Below are 15,413 nucleotides of genomic sequence, written 5' to 3'. Positions count from 1 at the left end.
CAGTTGGCGCATCCCCAGCTTCGAAACCACTGATCTAAAAAGTTGTTAAGTTCAAGAGCTCTTGTATGTAATTTATATATAATAATATAAAACAATTAAATTAATAAATTTGTAATACGGCAAATTAAAGAATTAATATAATGAAAATATGTTGTAATGAAATAGAAAATAAGAAAATAATGAATATAATTGAATATGCATACGAATACTAAGAAGGACTATGTTGGCTGGAAATAATGCTTCATATGTTTTAATCCTATGCTTTCAAAGCACTTAAACATTCTTGGAATTACTTATCCAGACGAGAAAGATAATATGCAAGGTGTTTCGGAAAGAATTACCTGATTTTGAAAGTCCATATGTATTGATAAAACATCCTACAAAAATGGGATAATGTGACCGTCAGGATAGCCACAACGTTACGCTTTTGGACATACTGTGTATTTTTTAGCTCTTATTCATCATGCAAAATTATTATTTTAGTGACGGAAAAGGAGAAGTTATTTTTCTTGCTTGGCTCTGAACGCTTCCGAGCTGGTGAGAAACTCTGTTCTTTCCTTACCCGCAGGTGTTCCTCGGTCTTATCGCCTCTGACGATAATACAAAGAAATCATTGTTTCTGAACCGAACTCTTATCTCATTAGCAGAGTGCTTTGAAACAGCAAACTTTTTTCTTTCTCTGAATGAAGTTAACAACTCATGGTTTTTGCTACTGAGACTGTTTTGTATATATTCTTCATAACAATAATTATTAACGTTCGGAAATCTTTTCAGGCACGAAGTTGTTACAGTGTAAACAAGTGCGCGCTGAACATTGCATTCCCACCCACTAACGTTTCGTTATCTCAACCATAGTGGGAACACTGCTCGCAGCCTGCATGAGTCGTAGACGGAGTGGTCAAGCCACACAATTGCCAATGTGCATTCTTTTTTACTAAACTGCTTTGTATCGAACTATGAGGTGGAAAATCCATCAGTCATGGACTGAATCTTCAAAGTTGGTCTGTAACACTTGTTTAATTGAAATCTCCAAGTTTTCGCTCCCACGAAACTAAAACACGTGTTGTCAGAGCTATCAAATCTACCACCACTATATTTGTACCCTGTAGGGATATATCAACTTTGCTATTTGTTTTATTAAATTTTAAAATACACTGCCAACCAAAGACACAATGACCGGGATTTTCCCAAGTGTTGGCAGAAGCGAGGAATTGGCGCTTAGCATTGAGTGAAGAAAGAACGAAAAGTCTCCTGCGGATAAACTTACCTACGTGTTAATGTAAAACAACTATAAAAAGTTATTAAGGATGTGGTGGAACTACAATTGCAGTACCAACCGGAAAAGTGAACGAAGTAATACGTATTCCAATAATTATCTCCTAAAGTACAGCATCTTCAAAGTTCCGAAGCCTCGTTAGAAGTTATTGTTCCCTCCAATTCCCACACTCGTTGCTTCTATTTCGCAGTGAAAGCCCAACGTCAACGTGAATAGTGATTTAGCGCAAGTGATTACAAATATAACTAAAGGGCTATATTCTTAGCGTTTTCATCTACCATATACATATCTACGTATATTTCCGTGATATTAAGTGTTTTATTGTTCTCAATTTGATTCGCTCAGTTTGTGTGCGTAATTTCATTTGTTCAAGCATTCATGCTATATGAAGTGAAAATTTTGTGTGTTGTTAATATCTTTTCGTTTACTTCGTACATACATATATCCATTCAATAAATAGGAGTTCATCCAAAGTAAAATTCTCTTTTTTATTTGTGTGTGTGCGAATACTTATGGATCATCAGCTTGCCAGTCGTATATATGCACAAAAGTAAGTATGATTAAACCTAAGTTCCCTAACCACTGATGCTACTCATGTCAAATCGCTTATTTTTATCTTACTACTGTCAATTTGCGCATGGACAGGACACGAGCTCTGACCTGAATTATCACCTGCTTCTTTAGGGAATACTCAAGAAGCCAGTGCCCAAGGGAGACGATAGGTAGCAATAAATTGCAAAATACTCACAAAATCTTCAAGTTTTAGCTATGCTTTTACAAATGCTCTGTGTCTACCACCAGCAGCACGAACATCTAGATGATAACTAAAGTGCGGAAGTGCGAGGGCGACCTGAACTCTTATCTTTGCACAAGCATTCTCTCTTCAAATTGGCGATACCAACGAAGAATGTTTTTGGGTGCAGGCAGATCAATGCCAAAACGCCGACGAAAAGCACGCTGGACCGAAATCTCTGAACCAGTCTTTGCAAACTGCAGCACACGAAATGCCCTCTGTTGAGCGGACGCCATCTTACTTCTGACTGACTGCAAACAGAGAAGAGGCCTTGACTGTTATCTAATGGCGATTTTCTGAAACTAGGCCATGTCCATTCAAACAACACTCATTTCCTTGCCGGCACATCGAATGTTCCCTAATTATTACTGTTCAAAATCAGATCATTCTTTTTGAAACACGATATATATATATATATATATATATATATATATATATATATATATATATATATATATATATATATATATATATATATATATATATTATAAATACCATTAGCGATTACAGTTGTGCATACAATGTTGAGCCTAATGCACGTATTAATGAAATAGAATCATGTATTCTTATTGAGAACACACTTCATAAAAACATGATGAAACATTGTGCTACAAATTTTAATGCTCCACAACAAATCTTAACACTTCTACTCAAAAATATGTAATTTATTAAATAACATATATTTTCCATATATATATTAGGGTACATCAAACCCCCCACTGTTCACAAAGTGACTTGTCCCTGGGCTAGAAATATTCCATTTGAGCTATAATACAGGCCAGCATTTTTTAAAATAAAAATCAAAGCATATTTAGGGGGTCCACCAGAGGCATAAACTTATATGAAACAGGATGTTATCTGAAACGTTGCTCAACAGATGGCGCCACCACGTAGCTTGTATCGTGAATTTTGAATAAAAACAACATAGTATTTGCACTATTAAGATTTCAAAATTAAGACAAGGAACCAACCAAGAGTGAGCCAGACTATGCTGTAGTATCTACAAATCCTTGTGTCACCAATTCAGCAGCACGCTCCAAAAATCATCGTTCAGTGCGTTTTTGTCCCACATGATATTATCCAACGACCAAACATAGTAGCTCTAGCAACTCGCTTGCAAATGGCGCCTGCACAACAGTATTTATACCAAAGTGTTGACAAAGAAAGCCGGTGGAGATACATCAAAATTCACTACGTAGTACTCCAGAGCAGATAGGAACCGACGCATGCGCGTCGACTACGTGGGTGCTCCGGGGCTTAGGCACACACATAAATAATTCTGTGGGAGCGTCGCACCCACAAGATTTTTAATTTGGAGCCGGTTTTGAACCCGTTTCTCTTGCGTTTAAGTCAGCCATGTTACCGACTGAGCTAGGGCAGCCCTAACTTATCCTTACAGTACCGGTATATTTTACTTCATCACAGCACAGCTCTTTATGATAGTGTTCATATAAGATTTTAACTAAAAATAAATCAATCCAACATCGAGACTTCCTTGAAAATATATATAGGCTAACACGATCCGCCATTAATATGCACCACATAAATTTTGGAGAGTCGGCGCCGTTGACCCGACGAAAGGTCAGTCAACAGATATCAAGATCTTTAATGGAAAATTGGACTCCTCCAGAGTTTGCCACTGTACACTGGGATTCAAAGTTAATGTCATCTTTGCCCAATAAGTACGTGAAAGAAGAATGTCTTACAGTCATCGTGGGGAACAAGAATGAACTAAAGCTGCTAGGCACACCTGTTTACAAATCTGTGGTTGGTACGAATACAGGGGTCGTTATTGCCGAACTTACAGTGGATCTGTTGAAGTCATGGCACTGTGAAGACAACATAGTAAACATGACATTTGACACTACAGCATCAAACATCGGCCATGCTACTACTGCTTGCGTGATGTTACAGGAATAGCTGAATCGAGTTCTTCTGTGGTCTCCTTGTCGCCATCATATAGGTGAAATTATGGTTGGACAAATGTTTAAAGACTTGAATATTCAAATCACTAAGTCACCTGATATTTCCCTTTTCACAAAATTTTGTGAGCACTATGACGAATTACCTCATATCAGTGAACACCCTCTCTCACGATTTGACCCAACTCCGTTTAACAAAAGTAAACAAAATGTACTTAAAAATTTACAAAATGATTTTTTTTTAAAGTTTCCGACTATAATTTAAAACAAAATGAAAATAGTTCAGTATAAGACACAGTTCTGAGAAATGACTACCTGGAGTTCATTGAACTCTGCACCTCATTCCTCAACGGAGAAACATCTGGGACTCCAGTTAAATTCAAACGACCGGGTGCTGTTCACAGAGCGAGATGGACGGCGAAATTGATCTATGCCATTAAAATGTGTTTATTGGAGAAACATATTCAGACATCATTTCTCAAAGACAGTTTACAAAACTTAGAAACTTCGTCATATTTGTTACCGACGAGTACAGTGTGTGGTGGATGACATGCAACTCTGCAATTGATGCTCCATGGAAAGATTTGAAGCTCTATCAAAATCTACTGCTGTACAAGAACATAAATCCATTAATTTCTAAGAGTGCGATACTTGCATTTCAACTGCACTTGTGATATTTAACATCAGAGATGGTTCCTCTGAATCTTTTCAGCAGTGCAGTGTCCTTCGAACGGAAATGTTCTCTTGCCAGTAGACTCTTAGCTTTGAAACCTGCTACTTTCCTACCAAATCCAAATGAATGTTAGGTAACAGGAGTTGGAAAACCTCGGTTTCCTGAACAAATTACCAATACTACGTCTCTAACCTATTTGGTTGGACTACCCTGGGACACCCTGAAACTCGAATATGACTTCCTCGGTGACGAAGTTACAGGCCGGCCAGAAAATCCTTTATTCCAAAACTCACTTCTGAATATCAATGTCGTGAATGTTATCAACGACTGTGCAGAACGTGGAATCAAGCTCACTGCGGATTTTCTTCCTTCAGCGAAACGAGAGGAACATTTTCAAAACATTCTGCAAGTGGTTGAACAGAATAGGAAAGAGTCCAAGTTTGAGCAAACGACCACGAAAAAACTAGATGTCACGTGCTAGTTGTGAAATATCTTTGTGAGACAATTTAGACTATGTTACGGTAAAAGAGAGATATATTTTTAAATATATTGTTAAAGTGAGAAATTTTGTGTAATCCTTTCAATAAATGCTTTTACTTATCAAATTTGCATTTAAATTTTTAAACACACTTTGAGTCTTTTACAGTTGTAATATATATATATATATATATATATATATATATATATATATATATATATATATATATATATATATATATATATTATATTTTAATTACTTTATTTTAATATATTCTTAGAAATGAGAGAATTTTTGCAATCCTTGAAAAAAAAAAGGTTTTATTTATCAAACTCGGATTTCAATTATTTCAATACTTGTTGACACTTCTATTATATTTTTGAGCTGCTGGTGGACCCCCCAAACGTTCAAAAATTTTACTAAAATTTTGCATGAAGTATTAACTCACGAAATGGAACAAAACTGACCTAGGGACAAGAATCCCCGGTTATATATATATATATATATATATATATATATATATATATATATATATAAGAAATTAGGTCATAATTGTCATCTATGGCTAACAGAATTTCATATTCCAAAACCAAATAACTATGGGATTGTAAATGTGGTATATTCAAGTAGAAATATGGGAAACCAAAACCTGGATTTCTTAAATAAAACCATCTCTAACCTTCGTCAAATCTTAATTGTTTCAGTAAGCATAATTGGTGTTGGTTCTGTTGAATTTGTACAAAATTGATATCTAGAGTAATTGTTGATCTAAGTATTTCTACGAATTGTTCGTTCATCTCCGACAATCTGGATATTCTGAAAACTTCATGAATTGCGTTCTCTTTTTTAAAGCTGTTGTATATTCTCTCTTTCAGGAACAAAATTTAATGTATCTTACGTAATAACACAGAAGTACGCTACGGTAAATAAAACTTGAAATTATTTTCTTTAGTTAGCCTGAGGTAGTTGGAAAATTTCACTACAGACCGTAATAGAAAGTACGTTAGTGTATCAGGGATCGTATGTTCATTGACTTTAAGCTATAGCTCCTTACAAATACTTGAGAATAGTGATATCGTGAATTAAGGAGCTATTGTAAGCAAAAGAAGGTAGGGTTTGTAGGTAAACCTTGTAGGTTTGTACGATAAATATGAAAATCTTTTCTATTTTCTTGAAACGAATAGAAAGGCGTGGGAAAATAAATTAAGTTATAACAATGATGCAAGCATGGTCAGATTAATTTGCATTTTATATGTTCTTCAATGAATTTCAATTATTTTCGTTCAATATTCTTTTCCTGTTTCAGAAAGCACCTATCAATTGCTTTTGCGCAGAACAAAGTCCCAATGTAAGAAATGTTCCTTCAACCATGTGTACAAATATTTGCAAATCTCCATGTGCAACACAGGAAATGAAAACGGTTGTGCCTTCTTGCAAACAAGACACTTACTCTCCATGTATGTATGATGAAATTCATGCAACTACACCTTCCGTAAGTATCATTGTTTTATTATTATTATTACTTATTTATCTGCTTATGCAAAACTCTAAAGGCCGTGCATAAATATAAAAGCGTGGTAAATGTCTTTCTTCCTTTTCAGAGTACATGAGATGTATATACAGCAGATTATTCTTCGACATACTGCTCATTGGATTCTATACAATTATGTTGCAAAGTGATGTAGTTCCTTTGCAGACAATGACTATTTTATAAAGTTTTTCATGTCTTTAATTTTCAGTTATGCTACTAAAGAAAACAAGTCTTTGCATAGTATAATGTGTCCGTCCACATCATAATCTGCCCACTTGCTTTGTAAGGAACCCTGTGACAATATTACCCTCTCGGTTTACAGTAAACCCTCTCTGATTGTCTAGTTGCTGGTGAGAAATATTAAATTTTTTATCATGTTAAATCTTTACAAAATAATATGTATAGGAATAGAAAACTAGCCGAAATACCACGCGTTTCACGGGAAGAATAACTTTATATAAAATATTTGAAAGGTATATTTAAACTAGTTTTCTCCTCTCAAGATGATGATGGATCGAAATTCAAAGACAAAACGCAAACTCGCTTCGAATGCAATTATTAGAAATTAATTTTAAGCAGAGTGCAGCCATTATTCTTTGTAAACTATTGAATGCCACTCTTCATAGAATACCCATTTTACACTGCAAAAAATGAAACAGTTCCTACATTTTCAAAACAGTTTTTTTCTACAGGAAATTGGCAAAGTTGTATTGCTAGCGTGCATTGCTTGTGTCGAAAACATGAGTTATCTAGAAATTTTGTCCTGGTAAGACAGAGTTAAAGTCCAGCTTTATATCAAAGACTTTGAAAACATTTAAAAAAAATAAATCTTTAAGTTTTACGTCCCACGCTTATGCCGGCTAGGCTAAAGGAGATGGTAATGATGAGCAATGAATGAAATGGTGGAATGAAGAAAGTGGGAGGAAACGGGAGAACCTCGAGAAAACCCACGAACACGGTGTTTGTCCCCCACAAAGTTCACTTGGCGCGAGCTGGGAACGAACCAAAGACGCCATGCAGCAGAGGTGCACGCTCTACCACTGAGCGTCAGCGGCCCCGAAACTAGTTTATGTTAGCTTTTTATGGACACATCCAAAACATGTGTATTTCCGCGATTTGTATTCCTAAAGCCTGAACTTTACCCAATGTTTATAAAGGTAATACATATAGTTACGTGCTCTTTTGTCAACGGCAAGAATGACTTTGTTATTAGGAAGCGTTCGTACTACGTGTTATTCCATGTCGTGTAGTGTCCACGTTTATTCTAATTTTGTTGCTTTCATGCTGAGCTTCTGTTCGAACCATGTAGTCGTCCATGTAGACGACGGAAAATTTATCCGAGTCTCATCACCCCAGGAAATTGAACCCGGGCCCGCGTGTTGCACCGAGACGCTCTACTGCCTTAGCTACCGTGGATAATGCTGACATTATTATTCTTGAGTGTCTTACAATGGTAGAGATACGACAAGCTAATAGTTTGAGTTTTTATGGTACCGGGTATACAAGAGTCAGGTAGTCCCTACACAAATTGTCCCTTGACATTTTTAAGCCTCGACCGGAAGTGATCCCTTGGGATCAACGATCTAAAATTTGACTGATAAGCATACTTTTCTGTGCAGAGTGTTGAAAACCGCATGTTTTTATGTGTGACCGTTCTCAAGATAGAGGAGGTGTAACAGACAGGAGGGAAATGACAGACAGACAGGACAATAACAATAGCGTCCTATAGAGACAGCTAACAAAAGAACTCAAACTCAATATGAAGAGTTCTTTTACGATTCAAAGATGATAGTTGCAAACATACATACTTTGTATGCCGGTACATTGTTTCTTGCTTAGAGACATTCCAGCACGAGATAGTAATACCCGTTTCGTCCCACGATTATGTCAGTTGGGCTAAAGGGGACGGTGATGATGAGAAATGAATGAAATAGTGGAATGAAGAAAGTGGAAGGAAACGAGAAAACCCATGTACACGGTGTTTGTCCACCACAAAGCCCACTTGGCGCGTGCTGGAATCGAACCAGAGACCCCACACACCAGAAGTGAACGCTCTACTACTGAGCCATCGCGGCACCACCCGTAGTACGACAGGATGTTAATGTTAGTATAAGTTAATACAAGACTATTAGTAGTATAGGCACGGTAATAAGTGCAGTAATACGTAGCAATAAATGCATCGTTTTCACATCATAAATACTTTTTATCGAACCAATTTTCAAATTGTTATGCATTTCATTCCTCCTACCCCGTCCGCTCCTGCACCCTACGATACTAATGGTTGCAACTGAGATGTGTAGTATTTTTGTTTCTCCCCCGTGGCAAATTTTTTGCTTGCTTTCCGTCCAAATATTGTGTGATCTAATGCTGCTATTGTAACATTATGACTTGCAACATTGCTTTTTCAATTACCATTATGACGACTACCAAGGTATATAGTCAAAACTGCTAATCCGATTTGAAAAATTCCAACATTTTAGATCGAAAATCTCTACTCCTGTTATTGCCTGTATATTGAGAAAATGACGTGATTGTCCGCAACCAACCTAACTCCAGTTAGTAATTGCTTGTTTTCCAGAAAAAGGCTCTATATTACAAGACTGTGTAATGAAGTCGCATGTGATGTCCATCAGCCTATCTTAGGTTTAGCAATTTGTTTCTCTGTTGTGAGTGCAGTGGACCTCAGTGTTGTTTCTTAATGCTGTTCGCGAACCAACAGATTATTTTACCCATTAAAGAAATGTAAATCCAATTAATTTGTACTAGCCACTGGAATTTGGTATGCATTCTTTAAATTTTTAATCATTTTCTGATGAAGAATACATAAATAACCTAAATTATGAAGACAAACAGGTAATACTAATCTCAATAAAACAATACGGTACTGTAATTTTACTCTTACCTTGGTTATTAAAAGAACCTGCAAACTAATACAAAAAGTGCACAAAACGAAAAGAGAGAAAGGAGACTTTTTTGAACACAGCACTCACAGTCAGATAAATAATATTTATGGCAAACGCGCGAAAGCACTACTGGGCGCGCGGAATTGTGGGTACAAACTGTGTGCGTTTGTATCCCGAAATATTGTTCGTCATTCGAGAAGAAAATGCTCACAAAAATTGTTTGTAAAGCGATGTATTCGCAAAGAGAGGTTCGTGAACCTTAGTCCACTGTACTTTACGAACAGGCAGTAATAACCGGTGATTTATAGGCAGTCTTCGATTCAAACCGTGTCTGAATAGAGTTTTGTTATTTTCGCAAAATTTTCAGAACAATCTTGACCGTAGGTGCTTAACCGAAATTACCCTTTAGCAGCGCTCTGTCGTTTCTCAGGCAACATATGAATAATAGCCTTCTTTACCTGCCTTTTTAGCAGTGTTACGTGGTTGAAGATAATTATATTCATATAAATACGTAAACTTTCATATATGATTTCTAAGCATATCATGCTATCTTTTGTGTTATTTTAAATTAAGATACACCAATTCTTAGTTACTAAATGCGTAAAAATACATAGAGTGGCTTAGTGATTCATAGATATCTGTTAATTTCTTTAAAAAAAATTAAAAAATAGCGATTGTTCTTGACTCATCCAGGCAGAGCCGTAGCTAGAGGGTGAGTGGGGCGGTTTCCCCGGGCGCTGATGGCAAGAGAGCTCCGAATGAGCAAGAAGATAGAAAAAGTGTTGGAAATGAGTAAATTATATTTCACAAAATATTTTTACCGTAAAAGAATCGAAATTAAAATTCTATTTGTGTAGTCACATATAGAATAAAATTACAGAGATTTACAGTTATTGAACACTAAAGTTATTATCCTTTTCGAACGTTTTAAAAGCGCATAATTTCTAATGTATTCAAATTTCATTTCTTATCGATAGTATGAAACATTGTAAGTAGTTGTACTGCAAATTTCCATAACTGTTCTCCAAGTGAATCTGGTAACAACGAAAGGTGGTTTTGTCAAGTTTAACAAAAGGTCCAAGCCTCTTGAAAATAATTCTTATTTGTAAAACAATTCATAATTATCACTTTTGGCTGTTGCAATGGTCTGTCCAAGCAACTAGATAAAAATTTAGCGTAGCATAACAAGAAAAGCTGCTTATGTTATACGTTAAAAAGCAATGAAAAGCTTGGTAAGGTGAGTGTAGAGGGCGCCAAATACTACTTCGCCCCGGGCACTGAAATCTCTAGCTACGTCTGTGCATCCAGCATTCAGGCCAAAACTGAAATTACTATGGTATCTACACTGTGAAAGGTATTATGAACTAAAGTTTATTCTTGGCCCTATAAACTCGTAGTAGTTCACAATGAGAGAACCCCGTCTACATTCTACAAGCATATAGTGTCAGTATCTATGTAATCAAAACTGATTTTTGAATTAGACATTTTACTTGAAATTTAAAAACAAAAGGTATCATGGATAGAAAAAACTGAACTCCCTTGTGGTTATAGGGTTAGTGTACGTGCCTTAGGGTTTGGTTTTACATATGGGTTCAATTCTTGGTGAGACCTCATGTGGTTCGGATACGGGGCGAGCTGCGGGTTTACGTTTCAAATCAGCTCGTTACTGAATGTAAAACGAAAGTCCAAATCAACCTACCAGAAATAAACTTTTGTTCATGGACAAAGCGTCATTAAAAATACTGATCACCAACATCACTTTGTAAACCTCTGAACTAATAGTTGTAGAAGAATTTGTTTGAAAGGGTTACATTCTTCATATATTTTAGGGTAAGGTTGGTATACTTGTAACACCTTTTTTCAATCTCATCGCTGTTAGATGATAAATTGACTTGTTTCAATATTATTGTTTATTATTGATATCCCTTAGACGTGCATAGGCACAGCTTGAAAATTGATCTACAACCATTTGGACTAACAAGTGAGTGCTCACTGAATTGCAACCATCCCTCCACACAGGAAGGTGTTGCTTGCTGCCGAGCTGATTGCATAACCACTCCGACTGGTAGTATTACAGAGAAAGAATACGCTCGAGGCTACATGTTGGCAGACAGCACACTGTTATAATTTCAGGTCGGTAGGAGTTATTCGCATTTTAATAGGGCATGATTGTTAGTAACCGAACCATAGGTGCGTCAATAACCTAGACAGCAATTCTTGTTGCATGCGTCCGTTCCTGTGTAGTGAAGGTGTACAAGAAGTGGCAACAGTTAATATCGGGTAACCGTCTCCAAGAGACTCTACTGCAGGGGCGTACGGAAGTTCAAAACGTGGGGTGAGTGTCGCGTCTAAAAACTCGTGACAGCCAAACGAACCATCGGTGTCCGAGAATTATGTGACCGGGTGGGTGCACAACAGCCATATCCCACGCAACTATATGAAGTTTTACAGCAGACGACCCACTAGTCACCCACTTCTTACGACTCGTCACCGCCGAATTCGTCGCGTTTAGGCACAGGAACACGTAATTGGACCATGGATCATAGGAAAAGAGTATGTTGGTCCGATAAATCACGGTTTGTGCTACTCCTTTCGGATGGGCGTGTGCATGTCTAGCGGCAACAGCAAGAAGCTATGGGCCCCTTGTGCATGGTGCTTACTGTACAGGAAGTGGAGGCGGCTGTATGGTTTGGGGATGTTTCTGCTGGTATGGACTGGGACCGTTAGTGAGCATGGATCACAATCAGACATCCATTATGTACCTGCAGGTGTTATAGGAATAAGTACACCCTACAGTGTAACACTTCTACCCACACGAAGACGGCATTTTCCACAACGCGCGGTGCCACCAAGCCAAAACTGTACTCGATTGGCTTAAGGAACATTCTACGGAGCTACAGCATATGAATTGGCCCCCTAACTCACCAGATCTTAATCCTGTAGGACATTTATGGAATGTGGAATGGAGCATCTTGCACCAACATCTGTGGGATGCCATCAGTAATATATGTTGTCAGATCCCTGTGGGAACATATTAGCAACTACTCTATAGAATCAATGCCACACAGTGCCCAGGCGGTTCTCTGAGCAAAAGGTGAACCAACAAAATATTAGGTAAGTGGTCGCAATTCAGTAAGTACTCAATGTACTAAACTAAAATAAAAATACAAACAATGTGCAGTGTTAGAGTCATGCCAATATGTGAAGAAAAATGTAAGATTATATGAGTATTGTTGTAACAACATATTGTATATAATATCTGTGGCCACATCTACACGTAATATGCTATTGTAAATTATAAAAAATATTATCCTAACTAAAACTTATTGATTGATAAATCAAATAAAACCAAAAACATCTATTTTCTATCAGATCTCATCATAAACTTGATATTTGCATAACAAGAATAGCATAAGCAAACTGATGAAGACAATTCAAACCCAACAGTCTATGAAACTTATTGCTATTACTAAGTCTTTTAATTAAATAGAAGTGATATAGGCCTATTATTCAAAACACAAAATACGCCACTGATTCACTATAAAAGAGTTATTAATCATCGTCTCAGAAAATAGTAAAAATATCTAGGTAAAATAAAATAAACATCGCTATCATCGGTATTGCAACTACCAATGACCTCACAAAACGAATTGTGGCAAACGAAGATAAAAGCTTTTGGATTTGCTGTGCAGACTTCATGTGCCCATTGCTTGCAATTATTACACTGCGTTACTTGTACTTTAAGTTGCTGTTACTAGTGGACTTTCTTCAACGTTACTGTGACTTACGCGGTGTTGCATCTCAAACGACTTCGTCCAGATCAAAGCTAAGTAATCCTGTTGAATAATGTGGTGAAGCATATATGTAAATAAACAATTCTAGGAACTGAGAGAGAAGGAGTGTGTTTGTCTCGAGTATTCAAGATATTTCTTTCCTGTAATTCTGATTTCACATTATCTGCAAGATTGAAGTATGGTCATTCTATTTTTGCTGTTTTCACAGTATAAGTAACACTTTATTTGAAACTTAAATGTAACAATTTCATCTCGCAATGAATCCATCACCAACGTAGGAAAAATTATTGGCGAGGTTAGATAACTAGCATCAAGTTTAAAATAAGCTGCACCCTGTAGTCTAGATAACTATAGAAAGAGAATATATGAATCTCGCCATAGTGACTATGACTTTGTAAGTTAAGGTATCTAGCTCGCTATTGCAAAAACTAGACTAAAGTATCATGACCAATCAACCAAGGCTTATATAAAAAAATCTTGTAATGGTTTCTATTACCTCCTCCTCCACTAATGATTGCTGACACACCATTTAATTGTATAGTTTGTATCACATGTTCCACGCATTGCAACTTCACACTGATATGCAATCCGAGCATGGCAACATTAGCATTATTCCATTGAATTAATATTATTTTTACTAATTCTCTTTATCATACTGCGTAAATGACCTTATCAGAACATATCTACTATTTTAAATGGATACTAGCTGAAACTGCGCTCTCTACACAACGCATCATTCACATATGAGTATGAATCTCTTTGTCATTTCTCAGAACATCTGTACATCTCTCTTTACAGACACAAGTGAAAGACGTCTTCACAAAAATCGGAAAGGGGTACCATAAAAGGGAGATTTTTTCGATTATTTTTCAGCATCTCGCACCGTTTGCAAGATTGAGCCTATTTCCGGTTGGAGTTTCTAATTTATGTATGGTCGATGTTTTCTTGCTTCTTTCATGCAGTGTGTAAACAGAAAACACATTACATACACAATTAATTATAATGTCAGTGATATATGGTGTTGATTGAGCAAAGCATTCCAAAGATTAAAGATTTATCTTAGACTGGAGAAATGGTTCTCCTTCGTCTTTCAGTATAATTTGGCCATGAAACAAACGCCTGAGAGATATACAACCTCTATATACAACTATGTTGTGTTGGAGTGTATAACTCATAGGTTATGATGCTTTTATTAACATTCCAACACTTCCAGTGTACCCCTAAAAATGTGATGAAGACAAAACGGTGTCGGTCTTTTTAAATACTCAATTAGAACTGGACAATCTACACAAAATTTGGAATCGACCAGCAAAAACGGTACGTTTTTAGCACTTGTGGTTTTCGAAATCTCATTGTCGGAAAGATTGGAGACAAACATATAAACTTTTCTTTGGATACTAACATATAAACCTAGCATTTTAGTATATAGACTAGCCTTTGGCGCTTCGCCCCCACACACTGTCTTTGCTCGCCTACTGCCTCGCATCCCTTCAACCCACAATTCTATCATTTCTTTCCCTTTTTCAACTATCTAAAAGATAAGATTTTGTATCCCAAGAAAACGCCCTTTTAAATAGCATGGAAGTTTCTTCATCCCCCTTTAGATCCCTAAGAAATTAAAAATATTCACTTTTGGCAATTTTCCTGTCAGTTAGTCCTGAAAGGCTACAATCATGCCCAATTTCATCATTCTAATCCTGCCGGAAGTGCACAAAGATTTTGGGGTGTAGTAGACGTCCCATATAAATAACATGGGAAAGATATTTCAAGTCCCCACAAAACCACTCTATGGTTAGAAATTTTTATTTCTAATGATTTACTTAGTTAACGCTAACGAAAACGTACAAGCGCATCGAATTTCAAGTTTTTATTCCAATTCTAAGTACCTAAAATATGAGATTATAGGTCCAAAAAAGGCACATTTAAATAACATGAGGAAATTCTTTATGCCCTCTTTAGACCCCCTAAAAATTAAAAATATTCACTTTTGGCAATTTTCCTGTCGGTTAGTTTCGGAAAGCTAAAATCAAGTCAAATGTAATC

At 36.5% G+C, this 15,413-nt stretch overlaps 1 protein-coding gene across 2 annotated transcripts in view; it reads left to right on the top strand.

Annotated features, from left to right (window-relative positions):
• LOC145673764 (uncharacterized) overlaps window positions 1–15,413 on the top strand; it is a 330,178-nt gene that overhangs the window by 268,294 nt on the left and 46,471 nt on the right. For both annotated transcript variants that reach the window (XM_081743515.1, XM_081743514.1), the window contains exon 13: window positions 6,449–6,634. In XM_081743515.1, coding sequence (XP_081599641.1) covers window positions 6,449–6,634 — 186 coding nt within the window. The remainder of the gene's footprint in view (window positions 1–6,448; window positions 6,635–15,413) is intronic.

Source organism: Thermobia domestica, chromosome 17 (assembly GCF_964235325.1).
Source record: "Thermobia domestica chromosome 17, izTheDome1.hap1.1, whole genome shotgun sequence".
NCBI classification, from domain to species: Eukaryota; Metazoa; Arthropoda; class Insecta; order Zygentoma; family Lepismatidae; genus Thermobia; species Thermobia domestica.
Note: the sequence above shows the minus strand (reverse complement) of the source record. Positions and strands in the feature narration are given on the sequence as shown.